At 40.8% G+C, this 27,785-nt stretch overlaps 1 protein-coding gene across 1 annotated transcript; it reads right to left on the bottom strand.

Annotated features, from left to right (window-relative positions):
* Positions 1-1,347: 1,347 nt before the first annotated feature.
* SELL (selectin L) lies at positions 1,348-27,014 on the bottom strand. The gene is made up of 9 exons (XM_086342654.1): positions 26,796-27,014; positions 25,717-25,798; positions 24,081-24,467; positions 22,554-22,661; positions 16,436-16,621; positions 14,385-14,570; positions 12,431-12,562; positions 8,010-8,028; positions 1,348-2,743 (listed from the first exon to the last, which is right to left on the bottom strand). The coding sequence occupies exons 1-9, from the start codon at positions 26,796-26,798 to the stop codon at positions 2,725-2,727; spliced, it is 1,122 nt and encodes a 373-aa protein (XP_086198780.1). The 5' UTR covers positions 26,799-27,014; the 3' UTR covers positions 1,348-2,724.
* Positions 27,015-27,785: the final 771 nt, after the last annotated feature.

The following is a 27,785-nucleotide window of genomic DNA, read 5'->3' as shown; positions in this document are numbered from 1 at the left end:
TAGCACAGGTCCTTCAAGCTGTGGCAAACAAATCCAGAGGAATGGATCATTCTATGTACCTTGGATTCTATCAGTTTCATGAAGGCTGGTATTCTGGGTTATGGGAGAAATGGGTTATTTCATTTAATCTGGAGCATAACTGTGTGAGGAAGATGATGATATCCCTATTTCAAACTAAATCTGAAATTCAGAGAGGTTAATGACTTACAGGGTCACCCAATAGAGGTAGAGACCGGATCCCAACCAAGAGGGTCTGTTCTCCAACCCATCCCCTCCCATCTGACCCCAGCAAAGGCACAGGAAGTAGAGCTGACCTGTGGGGAAAATCTGAGCACTGGGTTGTGAGTGGGGCACAAGTGAAGGATCCCCTCTGGTTTCTAATCTCAGGAGAAGACCTCAGATCTGCTTGTGTTCAAGCCCTTGCCTAAGGCCAGAATCCTACACTACTGAATGCATGTAAGACAAGATTTGGGTGGAAAAAAAAGTCTACATTTAAGGTTCAGTTCACAGAGCAATTTCATACCCAATCAGTGCAATAACCCTGTGAGGTAAGCAAGGCATACTTCATTCTTATGACCAAGTCTTAGGGAGGTTAAACCCAAGGTCTTTGAGGAATTTATTTAGTGAATCTTTATTTATGAATCTTCATGAAATGTCATGTGACATAATTCCTAAGATCATATAGTAGCCTCAGGGCTTAAACATAGGACTGTGTTTTTAAGTCTATATATCTTACCCCTAAGTAGCCACCTCTACTTGTGTTCTTTGATCTTGATATCTTAGTTGAATAAGCTCTTGCAATCAGGACTGCCCTGTGAGTCTGTGCAGGCTGTACTCTGCACAACTTTGAAGGATTTATTCTAAGCTACATGAATGTGAATGGCACATCCTCAATCTATGGTGCACATCATGGAGAATTGTTTGCAACAGCCCTGACATAATGCAGAATCTGAGGTGGGTTTGACAAAGGAAAATGTAATCATTATGAAAAAATGATTCTCATAACGTGTACAAGTTTGTATGAAAGTTGTATAGGCCATGGTGCAAGGAGTATTTCCAATGAGTTTTTACACAGGAGCCCATTCTCTTATAAGAATTAAGCCCTTGACATTAGATGAGTATCTGTATGGGTCATAACATGCCATGGAGAAAGAGTTTGCTGCAACTGATTTTCACAGTACACTGTATTCTCTTTCTGATTTATTTGAATGCACATTTACTAAGCATCAAGTTATGAATTAGACATTCCAGGGACATGGCACAGTGTCTGCCTAAAAGGGGGTTAGAAATTCCCTGGGGAGAAAACACACTTAGGATTTAATTTAAAAAATAACAAACCAGGTAATATTTTATTTTAAAAAATTATATTTAAGTACAAAAAATGCATGTTACTAATCTTGCAGTAGGAGGCCAGGAAGGGGAAATTTCCAGTTTGGACTAGTTAAGGATTAGTTATGAAAACAGTGGCAAGGGTAGGGGATGCCTGAGATGAATCAGAAAGAGTAGATAGAATCAAGGCGGATACGTTAAGAGGATTGAGGGTGAGGAAGAAGGGACATTTCAACCATGAGTCAAGACATCTCTTTCCACTTGCTTTAGCTCTTCTGTATGACATCAAAGAGATGCCTGCAGCTGCCATTCTAGTGATGAGTGGTCATAAGAGAAACATCTGGATGGGGCTAATAAAAAAGAAACACTAAAACCCCAATCCAAAAATAATTAAAAAAATAAAACCAACAGTGCAGGCTTTTTCTTCTCTTCTTTTGTTTGGTGCTCATGAGCTGCTATATGTGGAAATGAGCCAACTGAGGAGAGATGGCTGAAGAAGGCAGGCGACTGGAGGCAGTTAAATGGGATGGCATCTAATTATAGAGGCTAATTATACTTGCTACTGCTGCTAAGTCGCTTCAGTCGTGTCTGACTCTGTGCGACCCCAGAGACCACAGCCCACCCGGCTCCCCTGTCCCTGGGATTCTCCAGGCAAGAACACTGGAGTGGGTTGCCATTTCCTTCTCCAATGCATGAAAGTGAAAACTGAAAGTGAAGTCGCTCAGTCATGTCCGACTCTTAGCGACCCCAAGGACTGCAGCCCACCAGGCTCCTCCATCCATGGGATTTTCCAGACAAGAGTACTGGAGTGAGGTGCCATTGCCTTCTCCGATAGAGGCTGGGGCTACACTGCAAATAGGACTTTTCCTAGTTGGAGCAGATCCCCAGTACCACTTGAGCTGGAAAGCAAGGATAACATCATTTTATGAATTGCCCCCACAGTACACTGGAAGGACTAGGGAGATAAAGTGTGTTCTGTAACAAAAGTGAGCCTATAGTTGCATATGTATCAAATTTTCACTATATTTAAAAGTATATGTCATCAGGTAGAGCATGGAATTGAAGCTGGAAGCCAGAATCAAGAGAGAGAATGAAATCAGTGCATTTACATTCCATAGTAATCCTTTTTTCCCGTGGTCTTGGTAGTCCATGGAAAAAAAGAATGAAAGGCTGAGCTATTAAACTCCCTGCTGCAGGCTGAAAGTTGAGGGATGGGAGATGGAGCAAAGCGGGAACAGAAGGAGCAGCTGGTCATGTTGAAAACTCTTCAGATATGCTGGGAGAGACACACTTCCTCTTCAGTGTAGAAGATGCCACCAGCAAAACTTCATGAGGGGATTTGAAGGATCCACTGACACTTTCATATCCGAAGAATTTTCTTTCAGAGCAGGTTGTTTAATATGCATCAACCATGCTGAATGAAAAACCAGAGAAAATAAACTCAGAAACTGGAAAAACTGCAAAACTTAAAGTGTTGGTGGTAAAGATAAATTGTCACTAAAGGTCAGAAGTAAAGGAACCCCATATTTCAGATGAGTTACAAGATGCAAGACATTCAATGAGGCACAGGAACGAGAAGTCAACCCCAAAGCCACGCTTCTCACCATTTCAGGTGCTTACCACCCAGACATGGTGCTAAAACACAGACCCTGTTCAGGTCTGGGGGGACCGAGATTCTGCATTTCTAACAAGTTCTTGGGTAATGCTCAAAGCAGCCAGACCTCAGAACCCACACGGAGAGAAATTTCGACAATACAGACTTTGTCTTCAGATCTAATGAATATGAAGGGCATTTTGATAGAATTTGAACAGTGGGAAGTCAGAAACGTAGAATAAGACATATTTCAATGGAAAGAAAAATCAGAGAGAATCAAAACTCATGAAAGGTAGTACAATAGTGATTCTGAGGTCCTGATGCTGGTGGGATATGATTTGAGGAGGTGATCAGTTTTGTGAGAAAAAAAGTTGACACTTGTGTACATGTGAAACAATTGTCTTATTCTTGGAAAGAACAAGGGAGAACCAAATAGGGTATATCTTAATAACACCCTTCAAAAGAAGAACCAGATTCCGAGACTCTGCTCTCATGATGAACTGCCAGGGTAAACCACAGTTCAGCAGCTGCAAGCACGCTTGCCAATTACAGAGATAAAAATGTTTCTGAAAACAAAATTTCACGTATTCCCCCCCCACCCCAACCCCCCACCTCTGAGGTTGGCATCGTATCTTCCTGTGTATCTTGGGTGTAGCTTTTACCAGGCAGAATTTAGACACTAGAAACCAAATGAGGTGATAAACAGAGCCAGTTTGCAGAAGAGTCAAAATAACCCAGCAAGAATTGAAACCACAAATGCCCTAAGAGTCAGTCATTCACCAACCAAATGCTAATAGGGATTGGCACAAAGGACTATGCAGGTCAGTTCAAGGACTTAAAACTGATATGCGGTGTTGTGTGTGATAGTGTTCACTTCACCTTTGGCTTGTTTTAGAAACACATCCTACCTCTGCCACCCCACCCTTCCTCAGTGTCATCACAAAATGGTTTCAGTGCAAAAAACTTACAACACTGGGGGAGGAGGGTATCTGGGACTTATTGTGTTGGTCATAAAGTTCGCTTAGGTTTTTCCGTAAGACCTTATGGAAAAACCCAAACGAACTTTTTGGCCAACCCAATACAACTCCAACCTGGGTGTCAAGAGACCTGAGTTCTAGAAGCACAGATGTTAAGATCTTCGGATCATGATGGGTGACCTAGATCATGGTCTTTAGATCTAGATGGGTGCAAATCTCAGCTCTGCCATTTATTCAGTGACCTCAGGTAGTTAAGTTCATTGGCCCACCACTTTAAAGTGGAAATATTAATAGTACCTACATTCACAGGCTTGTAGGCAATCTTTAATGATGTAAGACATGTAAGACACTCAGAACAATGCACAGCATGGAATTAATGGTTGATAAATGTCTGTTATTATTGTAACTAACTCTGTCACTAATTCAGGCACTGTAAGAAAGATATTTAATAAAAAGGGAAATAAAAAATTCTAGAAACAAATGACAATGAAAACATGATGACCCAAAGCCTCTGGAATGCAGCAAAAGCAGTTCTAAGGGGGAAGTTTATAGCAATACAACCCTACCTCAAGAAACAAACAACAACAACAACAAAAAAAATGTCAAACAGACAACCTAACTTAACACCTAAAACAACTGGATAAAGAACAAAGAAACCCCAAAGTTAGTAGAAGGACAGAAATCATAAAGATCAGAGCAGAAATAAATGAAAAAGAAAGTTAATTAGCTCAATTATCAAGAGAGTATGAACATCAAAATCCTTTCCATAACTAAAATTCTATGATTGTATGGTCACTCCGGGAGTTGGTGATGGACAGGGAGGCCTGGCATGCTGCGATTCATGGGGTTGCAAAGAGTCGGACACGACTGAGCGACTGAACTGAACTGAACTGATGGTCACTTTGGCCAATAAATTTGAAACATCCCAAGGCATCTGGGCAAATAATTCTTCTCTGCTAGGTCCTTCTGGAATGTCTGGTAAAGCATTCAAGACCTGTGTTGATGGAGCAAACCTTTCCTTCCAACTTCTGTTCACTGCTCCTGTTCACAGCCCATACTGCGGGCTCCAGGTAGCTCTACTCACTGGCCCTTGAAGGTGCTTTCAGAGTCCCAGGACCATGCCATCTACATCAGTTCCTCTCCAGACTGCCTTCCCTGCTTTCTGTCCATACCCCTAAATCCTATCTATCGTTCAAAAACTAACCCAGGTTCCAGCTTCTCTATAAGGTTTTCTGCAATCACCATACTTCTGTATTGAAGAAGTCTTCAATATACAGTTAATTGACTATTACCATATTCTGCCTTCATTCTTCTGATTTTTTTCCCCCTATATTTGTTAACTTTCTCAACCCACTCCAGTATTTTTGCCTGGAGAGTTCGATGAACAGAGGAACCTGGCAAGCTACAGTACATGGGGTGGCAAAGTCAGACACGACTGAGCTGTCACTCCTTTGCGTTTCAACTGGATAATAAACTCCCTGAGGTCATGCATAAGGATTTACTCCTCTTGGTACCTCAGTCAAACCTAGTATTTCCCCAACACACAGGTGTTTTAATGAACAGCTATTGATTGGTTCGTTGTAAAAACCTGTGAAGCACTTAATAAGGCAATTAGCTTAACATGGAACTTCACTTAATGCTAATACTCTTTCTGCCAGCATCTCTTTCTGCCCCTCAAAGATATCTGAAAAATTGATCTGCTTCCATCTAGTGGCAATTAAAACACAGGTAGTTCCTGTGGCCAGAAAAGACTTTCACTCAGTGGGTGTGAGCATGAAAAAAATCTTTCTATCTTGTGGATTTCCTGCCCACAGAGAGGTCAGCCTAGAGAAGGGTCAAGGGCTCCCATCTACATTATCTAATGGGAGACAGGGAGGGCAATAAAAGAAACTTCATGGACCCTATGTCCCCATCCAGTTACCCCTCCTGACTCTCTCATCTCCTTCCAGCCAAGTTTTATAAAAGAGATGATGTATATATTCTGCCTCTACATTTTCATCCCCACTGATTCCTCAACCCCTGGCTATAGGACTTGCGTCATGAGCTCAACATTGAAAACAATTTCCCCACTGATACCCTTATATTATATCTAGTAGAAACTTACTGGTTCTCCTTGCAGTATTTGAAATCATTTTCATTTCCTGCTTTCCTTAGGATCATGACCCCATACTCTCCTCATTTTTCTTCTACCTTTCTGGGAACCTCTCCCTGTTCTCCTTTACCTTAGCTGACATGTTGATATTGACCTTCCTCTGGCTCCTATCCTCTCTCCCACATCCTCTTCCATCTCACACTGTACATATTCCCTTCCATTCTCACACTGTACATACTCCTTTGGTGACTACGTGTTCCTAAGATATGGTTACCTCCTATAATGTGAGGACCTCCAGATCCATTTCTTCTGCCCCAAGGTAGCCCCTTTGGGGCAGATAGAACCAACGGACTGTGGTTGAACCACAGACACCTAAACCTTAACAGGTACAAAACTGAACTTGTGATCATCACCTCCAAAACTTCTCATTCTTTTGTGTACCCATCTCAGTAAATAATAAAACAGAGATGGTAACCATCCACCAGATCCCAGGTCAGAACCATGGCAACTTATTTGAGTCTTCTCTCTCTCTCTTAGTTAATAATCATAGTCAGTTGCTTCTACCACCAGTTATCTCACAAACTCATCCTCATTGCTATTGCCCTAGACAGGCATCATTGGCTTTAACCTAATAACTTCAAATGCCTCCAAAACAGTTCTTTGCCCTCAGACTCACTCAACTCCCATGTTTACAAACTTTTATGGATAGTGATCCTCCCAAGATGCAAATTTCAGCATGACATTCACCTGCTTCAACCCCTGTTAGTAACAAGTCAATGACCTCAGGATTAAGTCCATACTCCTTTGTATGGCTTATAAATTACTTTATAATAGCCTCTGTTGCCTTCTGTCTCCCCAGGTTTTCTTTTGTACCCTAAGCTACAGCTCAGTAAACTACTAAGAACTTCTCAATAACAATCTGTGGTTCGTAGGGTGGTTGCCTGAACAAGAAACCAGCCTCCTCAGGGACCATCTTGCTTCATTTCCTCCAGCATTTGAAAAGGAGCCCAGTTGTCTGGGTGGGCACCTAGTCTGTCACCAAAGTCTCATCTCTGTTGTTCGTTTGACTTATACTTTCCCTCCTAAAATTTCAAAGCAAGTCACCAAACCCTGAAACTGAGAAATGTTTTGTTGTCTTCATTTCTGCCAGGTGGGGCCTTGTATTTTCATGTGTGTGTTTTTGCAATTGAAGAAATCTGAGATTCAAGGCCAAATCAAACAACTTCCCCTTCTTTGGGGGAAGCTGTAGGTAGAATTAATGCTCCCCACCTTTCCCACATTTCTGAGGTCAGTGCTTATCAGAGGTCTTTTACCCTCTTGTGCTAGGTGCTGTAGGCTCAGGGTCTGGAATTATACCATTTTCTTAGAACCTGGGATTCATTAGTTTTTCAATAAATAAATCCTTGTTGACGTGATTGTTCACTGAATACTATATTTACCATTGCCCTCATGTTCAGTTGGGATAAGAAGAAAAAAACCATAATGCTTCCAATCTGCAAAGAAAATTCTGAAGCAATCAGAAAAGGCTGTCTTTACATAAACTGTCACTTCTTAATAGGTTATTACTTGTTCATTCATTCAGCTCCAGTAGCACTGAAAAACCTGACAGCTATTAAGGAAGGTTAGCAGATTTATTACTTTGTCTGGAAACTTCATTTGGATGAGATCCCATGTAAATAACTGTGTGCTTGCGTGCTCAGTTGCTCAGTCATATCCAACTCTTTGCAAAGCCACAGACTGCAGTCCATCCGGCTCCTCTATGTTAGTCTTCAGACAAGAATACTAGAATGGGTTGCCATTTCCTCCTCCAGCGGCTCTTCCTTACCCAGGGATCAAACCCACGTCTCTTGCGTCCACGTCTCTCACATTGGCAAGAGCATTCATTACCACTGAGCCACCTGTGAAACCCATGTGAATAACTACTAAGGAGTTAATGTTTCTAGCTATAACAGGAAGTATCTTACAGAGGTAGAGAACAGATCAACAGATGTAGAAACTTCTTTCTGATCAAACTTACCTTCTCCGAGACTTTTTGCCTAAAAATAGAAGAGAAAAATGGTATCAGCAGAAATAGGCAATTTCACTATTTTTCACTTAGAAGAGAAGGGAGATTCCCTGTCTCAAAACAGTTTTTTGAAGAGTCTTATGTTAGGTGGACCTCATCGGTATCTAAGGGGATTTGAGGTCCTGGCTTAATGTTCTCATTTGAGCTTTGGTAGTTACTCATTCGGAACAGACCCATTAATGCAGATGCTTCTTAGAGCACCATTTCATCCTTGGTGCTGCTCATAAAGACAGAAGGCTAGTCTGAACTGTCTGATGATCAAGGCCCCATGTACCCATTCTTGTGTTTACCCATTCTGATCTGCCATCTCATCCTACCTACACAGTTTTCCCTAAGAAAGACAGCTGCAAATACTGTAAGAATATGTATTGTTACACCTCATGTCATCTTCTCTGTGAGAATATGCAAGAGAAATTTCACTCAGGTCTCAGTAGTACGAACTACATACCTCATCTGTGTAACCATTGTGTTCTTATCTTACAAACATACTGAATAGCATTACTGCTTATGTGTCCTTCTTTGGCTGGCTGCAGGAAAACAGGTGTATCTGAAACCTCTTTGTCCCTGGCTCTGACTTATTTGTGGTATTCTAAACCTTGACCTCCTTTTTCTTATTTTTAAACTAATTTTAATTTGCTGTGTTGAATGCATTTGAGAAATTATCTTACATTCTTTTTGAAAAAAGTAGAGTATAAATAAGTGAATGAAACTGCAGGGTTAGGCTCCAGAGGAGACAAAAGCAAAAAATGCTTTTTGAGGAGGAAAAATATCACTAGGAGGCAATGTATTTCTGTGGCTGTTAAGCTGGAGCATGATGAAATCTGGGTCCAGGTCCCTTTTTGCCAACTTAAGCGTGTCTTTGAATAACTACTTATTCTCTCTAAGTTACCATTTATCTGTGAAAGAGGCCGATAATTGTTTTCCTCACTGAGTTGATAAAATGTACTCAAAATATTTAAGCCAGGGCCTACAGCATAGACAGTGCTCAATTCTTGTTTTAAACTTTTAATTAATTCTTCCAAAATTTAGCCTGCCAGTGACATGAGCCAAAAGCATTTGAGCAGGGAGAAATAAATGAGTGAATTTCAGATTCTGTTCATTTTCATACAAATATATTTTTCTCTCAGGAACAATGAAACACATAACAATACATGAGCAAGAAGCTGTTCCTATTGAGAGAGTTTCTTTTTCAAGAAAAAGGGAACTAAGGGGCATCTGTTCAGTTTTGTGCCCAGTTCTCAGCCTGTGTGTTGGTTCGGGTGGAAATTTCTTCTGGGGGGGGCGGGGGTGGGCGGAGGAGGAGAAAAATAGAGCCTCATTAATCTGAAGACCAGTGGTTTTAAGGGGCATATTTTGATGGAAGTCTGATCTCTGACCCTGGCCCCTGCTGATATGAAATTTTAGAGATATGGCCTAAAACAGCATTGCCTCAGTTTCCTCATTTACTGAATAGGGCCAGTGATGCTGACTAATCAGAATTTGATGATGCTAGGAGAAAAAATATATATATTTCTAGACAAGCGCATACACAGGGAAGCATGTTTCTGGAGCCCACCCTTACTCCTTTCTTAGGAAAAAAAATAAAGGAGCTGAAGTCTGGATATTAAGAAAATTCAGGCAGGGGCCAAAGTACAGGTTCAGAAGATCTATCTGACGACAGTATAGGGGTCAAGACTCTGGTCATTTTATTGGCTACTCTGCTCAAAATATTCACTTGTCCCTTTTTTGCAGCTTTCAGAACCCCGAAAGCCTATATACAATTCTCAGATTGATGAATACTGGATGCAGGCAGATTTATTGGCTTTGATGTTTCTTCTTAAACAGGCATCAGCTCTATTGTATTAGAAAAGCTCTAGGGGCTTAACCTGGAAATCTATCCATCATTTCTAATCATTGTCTCTAGAGGAAAAACATTTCTTTTTCCAAGAACTAACAGCTAAAAATTTTTAGAAGATAAAGTCCCTTGAGAGTTAGCGATATCAGAAGGCATTTCACCAATGAGGACGACTGAGTGTGAGACTAAAGATGCCCTGACTTCCCTACAAAGTCAGTGATCTCACAGGGCTTCTGTTCGCTTATGCTTTTCGTTGGCATAACTGTAACTAGCCTAACTGCCCGTTATCTATTTCCTGTTTGCCCCACACTGATTCCCACAGTGGGGGCACGAAGTTTTCAAGGTATCAGTTTGAGATCTTGTACAGAAATGACTCCAAGGTTAAAAAAAAAAAAAATTAAAAACAACCCCACTGCTTTTCTCACCACTGGTTAGAACACAGCCTTAGGTAGAACCTGCCTCCTGCACCCCACTACTAAATACACACTTCAATTCTGGGTTTTTTTTATTCCACTAGCACTTATTGAAATATTTAGTCATTTGGGAATATCTCCTTCCTAAGGAACCTTCCAGCCCCACTGTCCTTAGTGGTTATTTAAATAATAGCCCTCTTATCCCAGAGGGCAGAGCTTAACTACCCCATCTCTTCTCTACCACCTCATTTCTGCCAATGTCACCCAAGGAAGGAGGAAAGAAAGGATGTTTGTGAGACTGGCTTTCAGTCTTAAGGGAAAGGATAATCAACAGTAGGAGAAAAATCTCATTCTTCTCTTGCCTTAGGTAATATTTAAGTAAATATCATAGTACTATAAGATGATGGGATACAGTCTCAGCTGAAGTTGCAAAAGCAGGAGCAGAGACCCTTTAACTGCTCAGGACTCTTCACTTTACAGTTAATGAAGTTCTTGCACATCAGGAGCACCCCCTTCCATTATGTTTCTGGGTTGGTTATAAAACTGATCTAGTACCCTTGGTCTGGGCTTCCCAGGTGGTGCTAGTGGTAAAGAACCCACCTGTCAATGCAGGGGATGCAGGAAATGCAGGTTTGATCCCTGAGTTGGGAAGGTCCCCCAGATAAGGGCATGGCAACCCACTCCAGTATTCTTGCCTGGAGAATCCAGTGGACAGAGGAGCCTGGCGGGCTACAGTCCATGGCGTCACAAGGAGTCAGACACGGCTGAAGCAACTTAGCACGCAGGCACCCTTGGTCTTCAATTTTGAATGAAAGATCAGATCATACCAGAGGACCACTAGGGATTGGCAGATAATATTCCTGCAATTTCCAGTGAGAATGGGTGGTGTAGCAGTCTTTACATACTATATTCATGGAATATAATATATACTAATTAATTTGATGGTAGTGAAATTAAAATGTCACTCAATTGACCCCGTAGAGGTAACACAGAGAAGTTGGTTAGCCATTGTTCTGAGGTCCTTGATGGCCCCTGAAGTTGAAGCAAGGTTATCTTTAAATCTGCCTAATGTCTATACTCGTCATAATCTTGAATGTTTCTGCCTGATGACTTTGGCCAAATGTGTGAGCACATACCCAAGGCTTGCCTGACTATGGCCCTATAACCAGCAGGTTGGTTCCACTTGAGGATTTGGACACACTCAGAAGGACAGTGAGGGGAATGATGCTTCTGTTCTTCAGTGATGGTGTTTTGCCTACTATGCTAAGCAACAGACACTAACTTCTTGAGGCAGTCCTCCTTATTATCTTTTCTTTTCCAGTCCAGAGTGGAGGGGAAGTGTAAGTATGGGGTGCATTTGGTTAAACCTGTGACCTTGGTGAATAGACACAGGGAAGAAAATGTGGGGATTTCCCTAAGGGACAATGCAACAACTCCCACACATTAGGAGCCAGACAGGTGTCTGACTCTTGACAAAGTTACGTATTTGGGAGCAGTGCTTTGAAAACTGCGTGCATGCTCAGTCGTGTCCGACTCTTTGCAACCGCATGCACTGTATCCCACCGGGCTCCTCTGTCCATGAGATTTTCCAGGCAAGAATACTGGAGTGCATTGCCATTGCCTACCTCAGGGGATCTTCCCTATCTAGAGATCAAACCTGCATCTGCTCCATCTTTGGTGGATTCTTTACCACTGCGCCACCTGGGAAACCCTATGGGACATTAAATTCACTTCCTAGTAGAACTGCACTGAAATCAAAAGCGTGTGGGCTCTTATAGGACCAGATCACACATTCCTTTTTTTTAAGAATTAAATAATAGCAAAGAACCATTACAATTTCTCATTTGTCTGTTAATACCCTAGCAAGACGTTCAGGTAGTAACAGGTGCTTGAAGATAGTAGGCATTTTAAAAAGACTTGTCAGATGAAAAGAAAAAATTAGCCAACTTATCGTAATGAAAGTGTATACTGGGCTGCTTCATGCATATCTAGGGACTGATGTTTATAGAACCCAGAACTTGGTATTCTGTTTTAGTCAAAGCTCTCATTCTTAATTTTCTGTGATTTTGCACATTTTCTTCCACTTGAAAGTTGCATTATTTTTACATGAAGGTAAACTCACGTACTTTTTCTTTTTAATCTCCTTGCCAGCCAAATGATAAATGCCAACCCAGAGAATGCAGTAACCATAACTGCCACCGGGATGAAGAGGGGGTTATAATCACTCTCTTCATTTATTGAGATAGTCCTGTTTATTTCTGAAAGAGAAATCAATAAAACATTTAGATGAGGCCACAAGCATTATTTCCGTAGTGCCTTTTCAAAACATTAAACTTTCTTCCTCCTTACATCTTCTAATAATTGTCCATTTGACACTATTAGACAAATGAGGAAACTGGCCTAGGAAAACCCATGATGAGTGTATCGCAGAAGCAAAGACTAAACTAGCTTTTCTGGCTCAATGCCTACAGAATCTCAATCCTCAGATTTGTGAGTCATAGAATTCCTGGGAGATGTACCTAAATATTTTGGTAAAAAGTGGTCATCATTGTATTTAGCTCCATGATCTTGTTCACTGCCTAGGACTCAAACATAGAGAGGAACTAAAAAGTCTAGTATGACTACAGAAAAAATAAAAGCCAGTGATCTGAACCAGGTAACTTTTCAATCAAAGCAAAGTGTTAAGGCTTTGAAGCAGCTGTGCAAACACAGGCACATAAAATTACATGCCAAGGACTTGCACTAATTTGTCTTTCAAATGCTGTAGTCCTACCATTTCCCTCTACTTTCTTCACAAATAAATAAAAGGATACATCTATATATCCTCTCATAAGGGTGAACTAAGTTTATGTGGGGAACTTTATTGAAAAAATACTGATATAAAAAAATTTATCTTCTGATACCACCAGTTGAAGAAACTTACTTTTGCATATTGGCACAGGGTCTGACTGTCCCTTATTCTTCACATCACTTTGATGAATCCTTTCAAGGTGTTTTCATCCCCGCACCCAAATGTATAATGGAAAGGAGGTGCAATTCCCAGAGGGCTGTACCTATGGACTGTAGGAGGTTAAGGAGGCAGACACTAGCCCAGCCCTTAAAGGTAATGCCCCATAAGCCTGATGTACAGTCCTCCTCTAAAGACCCCATGCCACCTCCCCAGCTCCCTACCCCACTTCCTGGCCCCAGACCACAGAGAGATCAGCTTCTCTGTGAGCTTCTACAGATCCTGCCACTTAAGGACTGCTGCCATGGGATGAATTGGGAGAGTAGCACTGACATATTTACACTACCACGTGTGAGTAGATAGCTAGTGGGAAGCTGCTGTGTAGCATAGGGAGCTTAGCTCAGTGCTCCGTGATGGCCTAGAGGGTGGGATGGGGGTGGTTCAAGCGAGGCTGAGAGGGAGGGCATATGTGTATACTTAGAGCTGATTCATGTTGTTGTACAGCAGAAGCTAACACAACATTGTAAAACATTTACACTCCAATAAAAATAGAGCCTTTAAAAAAGACAAAAATAAAGAGTTCTTTCATTGGTGTAGTCTTGGGGCAGGCGTGGGTAACTATTCTGTCAAATGCTAATTGAACATGGGTTAATACAGCACCTATTGCCAGGCGCTGTGTCAGGTGGAGGGTATACAGGGATGAGGAAGACACAGTTCTTCTTACGCACAGACAGATTTGGGAGGAATCAATCTTGTGATCATGGAGAAGTGTCCATTACTTTGGGAATTAGGTGATCATTGGTGACTTTTGTGGAGACATTTTAGTAGACTAACAGAGAAGTGAGATTGTACTGGAATAGAAAAATGGATAAGAAATAAGTCAGTAGAGACAGTGAGTTTAGATGTTAAGGGAGGAGGAGTTGAGAACTGGCTGGAAAAAAAAAGCAATCACTGTCATTGAAGGAAGAGGAAAGAGCAGCCAAGGATTTTATGGTAAATCAATGTGTATGAATTTATTTTTAAGCTACATATGTCTTAGCAACAAAACTTAAAAGTTTAATTTTTTTCCCACCATCTGCTTATTCATCAAATACCTCTTTAAGTCTTGAACATATTGGACCAGACTTACTCACTTTGACATCTTGGACTAGGGCTGGACCAATTTCCAGACAATCCACAGATAGTTTTTTTCTCCCCAATTAACTCAGCTTCCTCTGAACAACTGAAGGTGCATGTGGAGGAAAAGCCAAAGTCGACAAGGGGGTGATTACAGTCCATGGTTCCCAAATCGGGTTCTGTTAGAGACTCACATTGAATCACTTCAATGAAAAAGAAAAAAAAAAAAATCAGTATTTCTGAGCAGAGACCCTCTGTGAGGAACAGCTTTTAGCCAAACTGCCTAACTTAACTGGGGAACCATTGACATGAATCTGCTGCTGCTGCTGCTGCTGTTAAGTTGCATCAGTCGTGTCCAACTCTGTGCGACCCCATAGACAGCAGCCCAACAGGTTCCTCTCCCTGTCCCTGGGATTCTCCAGGCAAGAACACTGGAGTGGGTTGCCATTTCCTTCTCCAATGCATGAAAGGGAAAAGTGAAAGTGAAGTCGCTCAGTCGTGTCTGACTCTTAGCGACCCCATGGACTGCAGCCTACCAGGCTCCTCCGTCCATGGGATTTTCCAGGCGAGAGTACTGGAGTGGGGTGCCATTGCCTTCTCCGGACATGAATCTAGACATTTCTAATTTCTAGAAATTACTTCTGATGATGCTTCCAGGCTTTCTTGTCTTGAGAATGATGGAGAGTGGTGAGTCAGAGGTAGAATGAGGAGAACCCAGAACGCCCATGGTGGGAGGGGAGCAGTGGGATTGGGGAGAGGAGGGGAGAGCTGGCTGTTCCATGTTGCTTCCCCAGCCCTGGTAACTCTCTAGCTCTTCTAGAAGCACCATGCTACGTGGCCTTGGCCTCAAGAGCTCTTACGGTGTGTTATCAACGAAGACAGAGAATTTCCTGCCTTTTACCTGTTCTAACATCAACCCAAGAAGTTTTGAAAAACACCCCCATTCTCTGAAGCAAGTCCCTCAAATTTTGTGAAATTTAGCAGGTTGGTCAGTTAGTTCTGATTTCAAAAATGATTGAATAGTGCTTTTGGGAATTAAACCACTTAAACTAGTGAGTCAAAAGCATAAAGGTTGAATATGTAACCAAAACTTCACAAGTTTAGATACCACCAGTTTTTTTCCCCTAAAGAGATGATCTTGACAGTAAATAAGGAAAAAAAAAAAAAAAAAACCACCATGTTTCAAATGCAAAAAAAAAAAAAAATCAAGAGATTGTATGTTTGTTTTTCACAGAATTTGGTATTGTCCTGAGAGTTCATGGAGTAGGAAAGGTAAAACATGATTCTAAGAATAAACCAAATAAAACAATCAATAAAGACCTCTAACCCCACCACCCTGCAATAAGGAAATTGTTTGGTGTCAAGTGGGACACCACACAGAGAAGGCAATGGCACCCCACTCCAGTACTCTTGCCTGGCAAATCCCATGGACAGAGGAGCCTGGTCACTGCAGTCCATGGGGTCGCACAGAGTCAGACACGACTGAGCGACTTCACTTTCACTTTTCACTTTCCTGCATTGGAGAAGGAAATGACAACCCACTCCAGTGTTCTTGCCTGGAGAATCCCAGGGACAGGGGAGCCTGGTGGGCTGCGGTCTCTGGGGTCGCACAGAGTTGGACACGACTGAAGCGACTTAGCAGCAGCAGCAGCAGCAGCAGGACACCACATAAAATCAGTGTTATTGAAAGGGGAGAACAACCAAAATTCAACAGCAGTTCAGCAAGACTGATTATTCCATAGCAATGAGAAAAAATAAAAATAAAATAAAAAATACAGTATAACCACACTGTTCTGCTGAAAATTGTATGTGCATATATATATATATATATATATATATATTTATAGTGATGTAGTCACTGAGATAGTTGGTTGTTATTTTTTGTTTGTGGTTTTTCTTTTAAATTAGAAAAAATAACACCTTTGAAAAGTATCATGGTAAAATCTAAGTTAGGTTAAATTATGTTTCAAAAGAGGATATAGAATTCTTAGTAAGGCTCCACCACATTTTCTTGGTTTATAAATCCAGGATTCCCACGATAAAGCCTCTGGTACGAACATAGGCTCACCTCGACAGGTTGGTTCTGGAGATGACCAATTTCCAAATGGTGCACAAGTGGTTTCTTCAACCCCAATCATGTCTGTTCCCTTGGAGCAGTTGAAGGCACACTGCGACATGAAGCTGAAGTTCCCCAAAGGGTGAGTGCAGGCCATGGTACCCAGCTTTGGGGCCTCCAAAGGCACACATTGAGTCACTTCAATGAGAAAAGAAACAACACTCAACAGAGTTAAGAGGACCTGATGACCGGGTTTGAATTTTAGCTCTGATACTTGATAACCAAGTATCTTTAAGCAAGGTGATTTAATCCTTCCAGCTTTAGGTTCTTTATCTATAAAAGAGGAATAATGATAAATGTATTGACTTCTCAGAGTTTGGTACTTAAATAATTTAATGCAAGTCAAGGATTTAAAGTCTGGTTCAGGGGAAGCTTTTAATGAAATATTAGCTAATCTGCATGTAAACAATCTTATTATCTTTGGCATTACCTGGACAAAGAACTTTCAAACGTAGACAGGTTTAAGTGGGAATGACCAGCTCAGTTTGGAAACAGTTGCCACATTAGAGACCCTAAGTATGCTAGAGTGTTGGAAGTAGGAGGTTCAGAGAAAGACTGGGTATCCATAACTGTCTTCTTTACAATGGGAGAAGATAAAAGCTTTCAGTTCAGTTCAATTCAGTTCAGTCGCTCAGTTGTGTCCGACTCTTTGCGGACACATGAATCGCAGCACGCCAGGCCTCCCTGTCCATCATCAACTCCCGGAGTTCACTCAGACTCACGTCCATAGAGTCAGTGATGCCATCCAGCCATCTCATTCTTTGTCATCCCCTTCTCCTCCTGCCCCCAATCCCTCCCAGCATCAGGGTCTTTTCCAATGAGTCAACTCTTTGCATGAGGTGGCCAAAGTATTAGAGTTGCAGCTTCAGCATCAGTCCTTCCAATGAACACCCAGGACTGATCTCCTTTAGGATGGACTGGTTGGATCTCCTTGCAGTCCAAGGGACTCTCAAGAGTCTTCTCCAACACCACAGTTTAAAAGCATCAATTCTTTGGCGCTCAGCTTTCTTCACAGTCCAACTCTCACATCCATACATGACCACTGGAAAAACCGTAGTCTTGACTAGATGGACCTTTGTTGGCAAAGTAATGTCTCTGCTTTTGAATATGCTATCTAGGTTGGTCATAACTTTCCTTCCAAGGAGTAAGTGTCTTTTAATTTCATGGCTGCAGTCACCATCTGCAGTGATTTTGGAGCCCCCAAAAATAAAGTCTGACACTGTTTCCACTGTTTCCCCATCTATTTCCCATGAAATGACAGGACCAGATGCCATGATCTTAGTTTTCTGAATGTTGAGCTTTAGGCCAACTTTTTCACTCTCCTCTTTCATTTTCATCAAGAGGCTTTTGAGTTCCTCTTCACTTTCTGCCACAAGGGTGGTGGAATCTGCATATCTGAGGTTATTGATATTTCTTCTGGCAATCTTGATTCCAGATTGTGTTTCTTCCAGTCCAGCGTTTCTCATGATGTACTCTGCATAGAAGTTAAATAAGCAGGGTGGCAATATACAGCCTTGACATTCTCCTTTTCCTATTTGGAACCAGTCTGTTGTTCCATGTCCAGTTCTAACTGTTGCTTCCTGACCTACATATAGGTTTCTCAAGAGGCAGGTCAGGTGGTCTGGTATTCCCATCTCTTTCAGAATTTTCCACAGTTTATTGTGATCCACACAGTCGAAGGCTTTGGCATAGTCAATAAAGCAGAAATAGATGTTTTCCTGGAACTCTCTTGCTTTTTCCATGATCCAGCGGATGTTGGCAATTTGATCTCTGGTTCCTCTGCCTTTTCTAAAACCAGCTTGAACATCAGGAAGTTCACGGTTCACATATTGCTGAAGCCTGGCTTGGAGAATTTTGAGCATCACTTTACTAGTGTGTGAGATGAGTGCAATTGTGCAGTAGTTTGAGCACTCTTTGGCATTGCCTTTCTTTGGAATTGGAATGAAAACTGACCTTTTCCAGTCCCATGGCCACTGCTGAGTTTTCCAAATTTGCTGGCATATTGAGTGCAGCACTTTCACAGCATCATCTTTCAGGATTTGAAATAGCTCCACTGGAATTCCATCACGTCCACTAGCTTTGTTCGTAGTGATGCTTTCTAAGGCCCACTTGACTTCACATTCCAGGATGTCTGGCTCTAGGTGAGTGATCACACCATCGTGATTATCTGGGTCATGAAGATCTTTTTTGTACAGTTCTTCTGTGTATTCTTGCCACCTCTTCTTAATATCTTCTGCTTCTGTTAGGTCCATACCATTTCTGTCCTTTATCAAGCCCATCTTTGCATGAAATGTTCCCTTGGTATCTCTATTTTCTTGAAGAAATCTCTAGTCTTTCCCATTCTGTCGTTTTCCTCTATTTCTTTGCACTGATAGCTGAGGAAGGCTTTCTTATCTCTCCTTGCTATTCTTTGGAACTCTGCATTCAGATGCTTATATCTTTCCTTTTCTCCTTTGCTTTTTGCTTCTCTTCTTTTCACAGCTATTTGTAAGGCATCTCCAGACAGTCTTTGCTTTTTTGCATTTCTTTTCCATGGGGATGGTCTTGATCCCTGTCTCCTGTACAATGTCATGAACCTCCATCCATAGTTCATCAAGTACTCTATCAGATCTAGTCCCTTAAATCTATTTCTCACTTCCACTGTATAAGGGATTTGATTTAGGTCATACCTGAATGGTCTAGTGGTTTTCCTTATTTTCTTCATTTTCAGTCTGAATTTGGCAATAAGGAGTTCATGATCTGAGCCACAGTCAGCTCCCAGTCTTGTTTTTGCTGACTGTATAGAGCTTCTCCATCTTTGGCTGCAAAGAATATAATCAATCTGATTTCGATGTTGACCATCTGGTGATGTCCATATGTAGAGTCTTCTCTTGTGTTGTTGGAAGAGGGTGTTTGCTATGACCAGTGCCTTCTCTTGGCAAAACTCTATTAGTCTTTGCCCTGCTTCATTCCATACTCCAAGGCCAAATTTGCCTGTTACTCCAGGTGTTTCTTGACATTCTAATTTTGCATTCCAGTCCTCTATAATGAAAAGGACATCTTTTTTAGGTCTTAGTTCTAAAAGGTCTTGTAGATCTTCATAGAACTGTTCAATTTCGGCTTCTTCAGCATTACTGATGGGGCATAGCCTTTAGGAAGCATCTAAGCCTGGATTCTGTCTTCACTATCTCTAGCTCAGTTCCAGAACTTTAGTTCTTCTGATTTTGACAGTCCTCTGCAGAAAGTATGTCTACTTCCTTTCTCTGACCAGTGGCATAATAGATTAAATTAAGATTTGGAATTCAGTCTTCATGTTTTAAGTCCTGCCACATCATTTAGGCAAATATTGAAACTCTTGTGTCTTATTCCTTATCAAATGTGAGCCATCATTTTAACCTTGTTCTTAAGAGATCAATGAAGAATTGAAGGATGAATTCAAGAAATTAGAAGAATTTTAATATTTTCCATCTACAGTACAAGTCCAAATGAAAGTCACTTATGTTGTCCAATTCAGTTCATGCCCACAAGCAGGTGCCTAAGTCTCAATCTTACAGATACAGTGATAAATAAAATACTGACTGATCTCAAGTTGCTGTCAGTTTGCTGAGGCATACAGACAACTAAACGGATGATTTCAACAAATGTCAGATAAATAAGAAACAAATATGTGGAGCTATTGGAACACAGAATAGGGATGCTTAGCCTGTCTTGGCATCCAAATAAAACTTCCAGAAAGAAATGGTCCCTGAACTGTTATCTTCCAGTTGAATAGGTATTTTATCCATATGCAAAATGTGGAAGCCATGAGCACGTCAATGAGCTATAAAGAAATATGGTAAGTGTGGAAGACTACAAGCATTTTGATGTTAAAACTAGAAGGAAAGAGGAGGCAGGGGATGATGTGAGATGAGATTAGATAGAAAGACAGGTGCTAAGGCAAAAGGTCCCTATCTTTTCATCAATTTAATGAGTATCTACTATATATCAAGCATTATTCTATGCCTTGAGGATTTCAAAGTTCAAATTTCATCCTATAGGACAAATGATAGGTAGAAATTAAACGGTGGGTGGCCACATATGTGTGATGTTTACTTGATTTTTTAAATTTATCAGACTGCCTATAGTATGAATAATATATTTGAGGGGAGCTAATTTAAAGATGTGGAACTCAGCTCAGAAATTATTGCAAGAATCTAGGAGGAAGATAATGAAGGCAATAGTGTAGAGTTAACAAGAAGACAAGTTGGAGAAACATTAAGTTATAAAAATGAGTAGTGTGTTACTTTGCATAAATGTAGGAGGAGGTGAGAGAGTTTTATACCAGGGTACCCATATAAATGGTGGTACCACACACTGAGATAAGGAATACAAAAAGGAAAGCTGGCTGGGGAAAATTGATTTTTCAATATTTGGGGCATCGCAAAGATTATGCTTAGCATATTTGGAGTTCAGGGCTGGAAACAGATTTATCTGTCCAAAACTCATATAGGTGTGTGCTTCCACAGAAGTTTCTAGGTTTGACCAAAGGGGACATGTAAAGTGAGAAGAGCAATGGATGAAAGATGGAAGATAAGAAATAACAATAAATATATGGGCTTGAGTAAGTGCCCATGAAGAAACCCAAGAAGAAACAATCATAGGTAGAAAAAAAACCAGGGAAGAGTTGTATGATGGAAACCAAGACAGAAAAAAAAAAAAAAAGAATAAAATGTTCAAAAAGGAGTGAAATAGGCATGCTGATGATAAAATAATTTTTAAAAATTTAGAAATGGAGTGAGTATAAAGTATTGGATAGAAGTCAGGGCTTAGGAATTGAGTGAAATGAGCCAGAGCTGTTCCAGTCGGTTGATCATTTAAATTTGTTTGGCTTTAATTCCTTATTCATTGCAAACACTGCTCTTTTCTTATTATAATTTTCTATTTTATTCACCAGATACTTCAAATGTAGTTTTGAAACTCCACCAATATCAATCAAAGGACTTGAAGTTTTCTTTCAGTAGTGAGTTGACTAGGTCAAAGACTCCATGTCTTTCAATCTATGTATTCTTTCCTTTCTGTTTCTACCACCACAACTCAGAATGATTTCAGTGGACTCCTAATGATGCTCTCCATCATCTCATCTTCTCTCTTTTTTGTTCTCCGGTCCATCTTATGCACTGCTTCTAAGATAATTGCCCTAAATGCTGGTGTTCAGATACTAAGTGGTTTCTCACTATCAAATAAAGGCTAGAGACTTTTATTAGGCAGTTTTCAGTCTTCACAGGCTTCCTCCAGCATGTCTGGCTTTCCATCAGATTAAATTATAAGCATGTGTAATTTCCACTGTGTGCATGCTCAGTCACTAAGTCATATTTGACTCTCTACGACCCCATGGACTCTAGCCTGCCAGGCTCCCCTGTCCATGGGATTTCCCAGAGAAGAATACAGGAGTGCGTTGCCATTTTCTCTTCCAGGGTATCAAACCCTCGTCTCATTTCCTGCATTGGCAGGCAGATTCTCTACTGCTGAGCCATCAGGGAAACCCATAATTTCCACTAGTTAACTGTAAATCCTTTAAGGTAAGAATCTGTAATAGATTTATCCTCATCCCCTAAAATGCCAGCCAATGTATTGAATTTATTATTATATTTTCTGACAGATACTATATATCATTATGTGAATTTTTCTTTTTGGTCTTGCCTTTGTCATGATCTTGAGGATAATGTAAAACATAAGATGGGTGACTCAGCCTCCTAATGATAAACGGTATTGTTTCTTTCAGATTCAGAGTTCTAATGAATCCAACAAGCTCACTAGCTTATCCATTCCTTAACAGCCGGAATCTATCAGGTCTGATTCATTATTATAATCCTTACAGCTTTTATTCCAATGCCAATGCTCTTGTGGCACTCAAAAGGACTTGTTGAGAAGTGAATTGAAACTTCATGCTGACTTATGAAATCTTTACGGAAAAGTAACAATATTGTGCAAGCATGGCCTACTGATCAAAACTTCTCATTTCTCAGAATGGCTAGTATCATTTTCCCCCAACCAACTTCCATAAACTATAATACTTTACATAGGAAGAAACAAAGAAACAGAAGCAGCTTACCGAATTGACACTCGGGCCCGTAGTACCCCAAATCACAGTTGCAGGTGTAATTATTGATGACTTCCACACATTGTCCATGGCCGCTGCATGACCAGGGTTTACAAGAAGCTTTAAAGGGGTCAGAAATTATTTTTAGATGGATACTTTTTTAGTACTCCTAGTCATTTCTTTAGATAGAAACAACTTTTTGGCTGTGATTATTTTAACAAACAGGGAAAAGTATATTCGTACATTCATACCATTTTTGCATAAAAACCATATCCTAAAATTTTTATTTATACAATATAGTTGTCATACAGCCATAGACATTTGTTTTTAGAATGAACTTACTGAAGCTGATACTCTATAACATTTAGGGGAAACAGTGATATACATTGAAACTCTTAAAATTTCTTTTTGTTTTGTTTTTGATGCAGTAAGTGGATTAAATGATAACCTGACCCCAATCACTTCTGTAGTATGCTTGACAATCCCTTTCATTATAGAAAGTACTGAACAAAAATTAGAGAGTCTGAACTTACTGAATTAGTACGCACATGCGTGCTCAGTAGTATTCAACTCTGTCACCCTACGGACTCTAGCCCATGAGGCTCTTCTGTCCATGGAATTTTCCAGGCAAGAATACTGGAGTGGGTTGCCATTACCTACTCCAGGGGATCTTCTCGACCCAAGGATTGAACCCAAGTCTCCTGTGTATTCTCCATTGGCAGGCAGATTCTTTACCACTGAACCTCCTGGGAAGAAGCCCTGCTAAATTGGTAGAGAGTCCAAGTGAACAAGAGATTGAATGAATGTTTCACTGTTAAAAATAACTTGGAAAAATACTGATTATTTTTGAACTGTCACCATTGTCTCTACAGAAATTTTCACATACCACAGATAATGAAATACTGCAAAGTTTCATTACATAGAATTCTATAAGATTAGGACTCCCCAGATGACTCAGTGGTAAAGAATCTACCTGCCAATGCAAGAGATGCCAGAGACGAGGGTTCGATCCTTGGGTCAGGAAGATCCCTTGGAGGAGGAAATGGTAACCACTCCAATATTCTTGCTTGGATAAGCCCATGGACAGAGGAACCTAATGGGCTATATAGTCCATAGGGTCACAAAGAATGGGACGTGACTGAACACTATAAGATTAGGCCAAAAATGAAACATGTAGCATCAAGTCGCCTACTTCATGAGGGAGGAAACAAGTGATGTGAGCATCAGCTCTTGGCCCTCTGCTTCCGCTTCCCTGCCTTATTATCAGGGACACTCACTGTCTAGCTCTTCCTCTTTACTTTCCACATGGATTTGTCATCTTAATGTAAACTGATTCAGGCATAAGGATTTTGGGCATAGGGCCTAGTCTCACCCACCAAAAATGCTTAGAAGTGACATGATTCAAGCTTGTTTAGAGGACTGGCCTATTTCAGAATGCCCTAGCAGCTGCTCTGTGGTCCCAGGTTCCCACGGGGTTAGCGCGTTCGTTCCCAGCACTCTGCCCTCCCTGAGCAGTGCAGCAGTCTGGTCGGTCCCTACCTGTGTAGCAGAGGGCTGTCTTTGCTTTGTGGCAGGCATCATCATTCCATTTCCCCGAGTCTTTGTTCCTCTTGATATAGATTTCCACACAGTCCTCCTTACTCTTCCTGTTGTTGGGCTCCCCTGCACCCCAGTTCTTTGCTTCTTCAGTGAGAGATTTGTTGGTTCCCACCCAAGTCCACACCCCTTCTACTTTCCGGATTCCAATCCAGTAGTAAGTACGGCTGAAGGGAAGTGTCTTATTCAGGTATTCGATCTCTCCCTTGTTTTGTATGGCAACTAAATCTGTGTAATTTTCCCTGCAGAATGCTCTAGCCTTTTCCCAGGGCATGGGTCTTTTAGAATAATGGTAAGTCCAGCAATCGGTGCCACGATGAGCAAAGAAATCTGAAAGACATCAGTGTGAATTGTGTAGCTGCATGGTTATAGCTGAAAAGACCCTAGAACTAATCCAAGCTGAGCCTGACATTTAGAGACGAGGAAGCTGACACCTCAGAAGGGTAAGTTACCTGCTTGAGGCCTTGGAGTTAGTCATCTGCATATCTGAAGTAGAACCTAGAACTTCTAGTCCTAATCACTTTTCAACATAATATGGAATACTTTTGCTCATAGTTCTATTTTAGATGAATTTGGTGGCTTTCTAGATTTATTTTCATAAACTAGTTTTTTCTCAAAAATTATTTCCAGTAAAATTTAACCAACATATTTTAGAAATTCATATTTCTTAGTGGCTCTCGGTCATTTAATTTAATTATAATATATATGACTCTAAAATTTACTGCCCACTCTTTTATTCTGGGATAATTTCCTAAAGACCAATATTTATGTTCCTAAAGGAGAAGTAAAATAAGAACAGAAATAATGGCACACTTTGAAGTAATCTCTTTTATATAAAAAAGATAATGTTTTACCATAAAAGAGCTGCTTCTGACAGTCCAAGCCTTATATACAAAATAGAAAAAGGACAATTTACAAAACCAGATGAGGTAGGATTATGAAACTGATTTTAGATTTTGTTACACACACAAAGATACTCAACTGATGGTGTTTAATAATCACATGGGTGCTTCAAATATGAGGGCTTTGAAGAAATCAAAACAAACACATAATTACACAATGACACTATAATAATACATGCCATTCTAAGCATGGTATGATCTAAGTGAAATGCTATTATAGCATAAGGTTAAAGTTTTCACAGCCATCACCATTTGCTGAGTTTTCACTGTGTAGGGCAAATACTATGGAGAAATACCAAAGAAAACACAGATTCAATTTTTACAGTTTTCTAAGGACTCTGAGCAAGGAATAACAGATGCAAAGAATACATAATTAATCTTGATCAAATTAAACATATATAAAATGTACAGAGAACTGGGAAACAGTTATGATTAAGGAATAATGTCATAAAATAAACCCTGCAGCAAAGGTTGGGTCAAGGCTAGGAGTTCTCTGGGGAAGGAAATATTAAACGTGAAAGGAAGAAAAGAGATGTTTGCAGAAAGGGTAGAATTAGCAGCTATCTACCTAATACTTTTACCTGCCACTTTTACCTATGTACACTCAGTAGATATGTACCCAAAACTGACCATATGTTTTTAAAAAAGCTTAGCAATTTATAAAAATCATAACATACCACAACAGAGCATAATCCAGACCCACAGTTTAAAGACATTCCATAAGCCCCTCTGAGCATTTTGACATTTCCATGGACATAGCTGCAAATAGAATACAAAATTTTACTCAGATTTATACTCTAAATCACCATTTTATAGGTACCTTGAAGAAGTACTTATAACTTTCTCAAAGTTCAAAGTATAACACATATGCCTACTAACCTTGTCTGAGGTAAGAGATTTCCCAGACATGGGTGAACAGGTAGAATTAAATTTGCCTCAAAACTGGTGTATAGTTGATTTTTTTTTTTCTCCTATTTTAGCCTCAAGTTGCTATTGCTGCTGTTCTGATTTTTTTTTCTATATTTCAGTAACTTTTTGCATCTACTTATCTGCTGAGCTATCAGATAAAGCTATGTGATAGTACATATATTTTTTAAGTGTTCTTTGGTCCTTAATTGGAGAAGAAAATAGCAACCCACTCCAGTATTCTTGCCTGGAGAATCCCATGGACAGAGGAGCCTGGCAGGCTGCAGTCCATGGGGTTGCAAAGAGTTGCACACGATTGAGCAGTTAACACTTACTTACTTAGTCCTTAATGAACTATTAGTGTCTAGATTTAATATTAAAATCTCAAACTTAACTATGATGGGTCAGTACTCCAAATTCCTAAAAGAATTAGGTAACCAAACAGACACTACTGAAAGAAAGGAGTTCTTTCTTTCTCAACTAAACAGAAATACATTTTGAGCAACTCAAGTGACAAGACCATAAAGTTTCTTCACACCTTTACATCATATTTTCTGAAATGTTTCAATTCTCAGATAGTGCCAGTGTTCAGTCACAAGAGTGCTAATTTCCGCGAGATAGTGGTACTTCTTCAGGAACCCTCAGTAGAGACAAGTCAAGGAGAAGAAATCAGCACACGTGAGAAGAGAGATTCTAGGAACACTTTTTAATTTAGACTCAGCAATTTTAGTTTTGGCTTTTTTAAACCAAAAAGTAAATGGGCTGCTTCTTGTCCTTTGCCACCTGCCTCTGCATCCCAAGACGAGGTTCTGTCTGAGCATCTGGACATATTTTAGGCTGAAAAGCTTACCATGGCTTTGCTCCGTCCTTTCGTAGCCCTTCAGCCTCTCAGCTCAGCACCACAGGTCTCTGGATCCTTGCCCAAGGCTGGGTGTGCAGGGAGACTGCACTCACTGTCCCCAGAAAGGCTTACTTTCTTTCATATCTCTAACCAAGGCTCACACCCTCCCCTTCCCCTTCTTCCTCCCCTTACCCCACCTCTCTGCACCTCTTTCTCCACCCCTTTCCTAGTCTGCACTCTAACACCAGCCCTAAGAGAAAAAGAACTGCTGACCCAAGACATGAGTGCTGGATTTTCCCTTCTTCCCTCCTTTGCTCCTTCCCTCTTTCCTTTCTCCCTTCCTTCCAACCTTCTTCTCCCCCTTCTTCTTCCTCTCCTCCTCCTTTCTCTGTCTCTCTCTCCTTTCTTTTTATAAGCATTAGACTAGCTCCTGGCTATCCATGGTAGAGAGCCCTGATAGTTTCAAGCACCACACACTCAAAACATTATTATTATTTTGGCCAGATTTATAGTCTCAAACCTCAGCGTTTGTGTGCTCAATTGTATCCGACTCTTTTCGACCCCATGGACTGTAGCCCGCTAGGCTCCTCTGTCCATGGAATTTTACCAGCAAGCATGTCCTTGCATTGGCAGATGGATTCTTTACCCCTGAGGTACTACATGCGGTGAAGTGAGTGAAGTTGCTCAGTCGTGTCCGACTCTGCGACCCCATGGACTGTAGCCTATCACGCTCCTTCGTTCATGAGATTTTCCAGGCAAGGGGAGTACTGGAGTGGGTTGCCATTTCCTTCTCCAGAGGATCTTCCCAACCGCGGAGGCCCTGTTAAACTCCAGTAGAGCTAACCCAACAGACTGGATTAATGGTAGCTCTTTCTCCTCCCTCTTTCCTTGCTCACCCCCTAGTGGACGTTCTTATTAATGGCACCTCCTGAAGATAGGCGACTCTAGCTTTTTGCCCCGGAGAAGGCAATGGCACCCCACTCCAGTACTCTTGCTTGG

The sequence above is a fragment of the Bos grunniens genome, chromosome 16 (genome assembly GCF_055505025.1).
Source record: "Bos grunniens cultivar Pamir isolate PY7600 chromosome 16, Bosgru_T2T1.0, whole genome shotgun sequence".
In the NCBI taxonomy this organism is placed as follows: domain Eukaryota; kingdom Metazoa; phylum Chordata; class Mammalia; order Artiodactyla; family Bovidae; genus Bos; species Bos grunniens.
Note: the sequence above shows the minus strand (reverse complement) of the source record. Positions and strands in the feature narration are given on the sequence as shown.

What these genes read in the sequence shown, in the direction of transcription:
- SELL (XM_086342654.1), bottom strand. An exon ending in TCCAGAACCAACCTGTCGAG is followed by an intron (nt 14,571 to 16,435) that starts GTGAGCCTATGT and finishes TTTTCATTGAAG; the next exon opens with TGATTCAATGTGAGTCTCTA. An exon ending in CCCTAGTCCAAGATGTCAAA is followed by an intron (nt 12,563 to 14,384) that starts GTGAGTAAGTCT and finishes TTTCTCTTTCAG; the next exon opens with AAATAAACAGGACTATCTCA.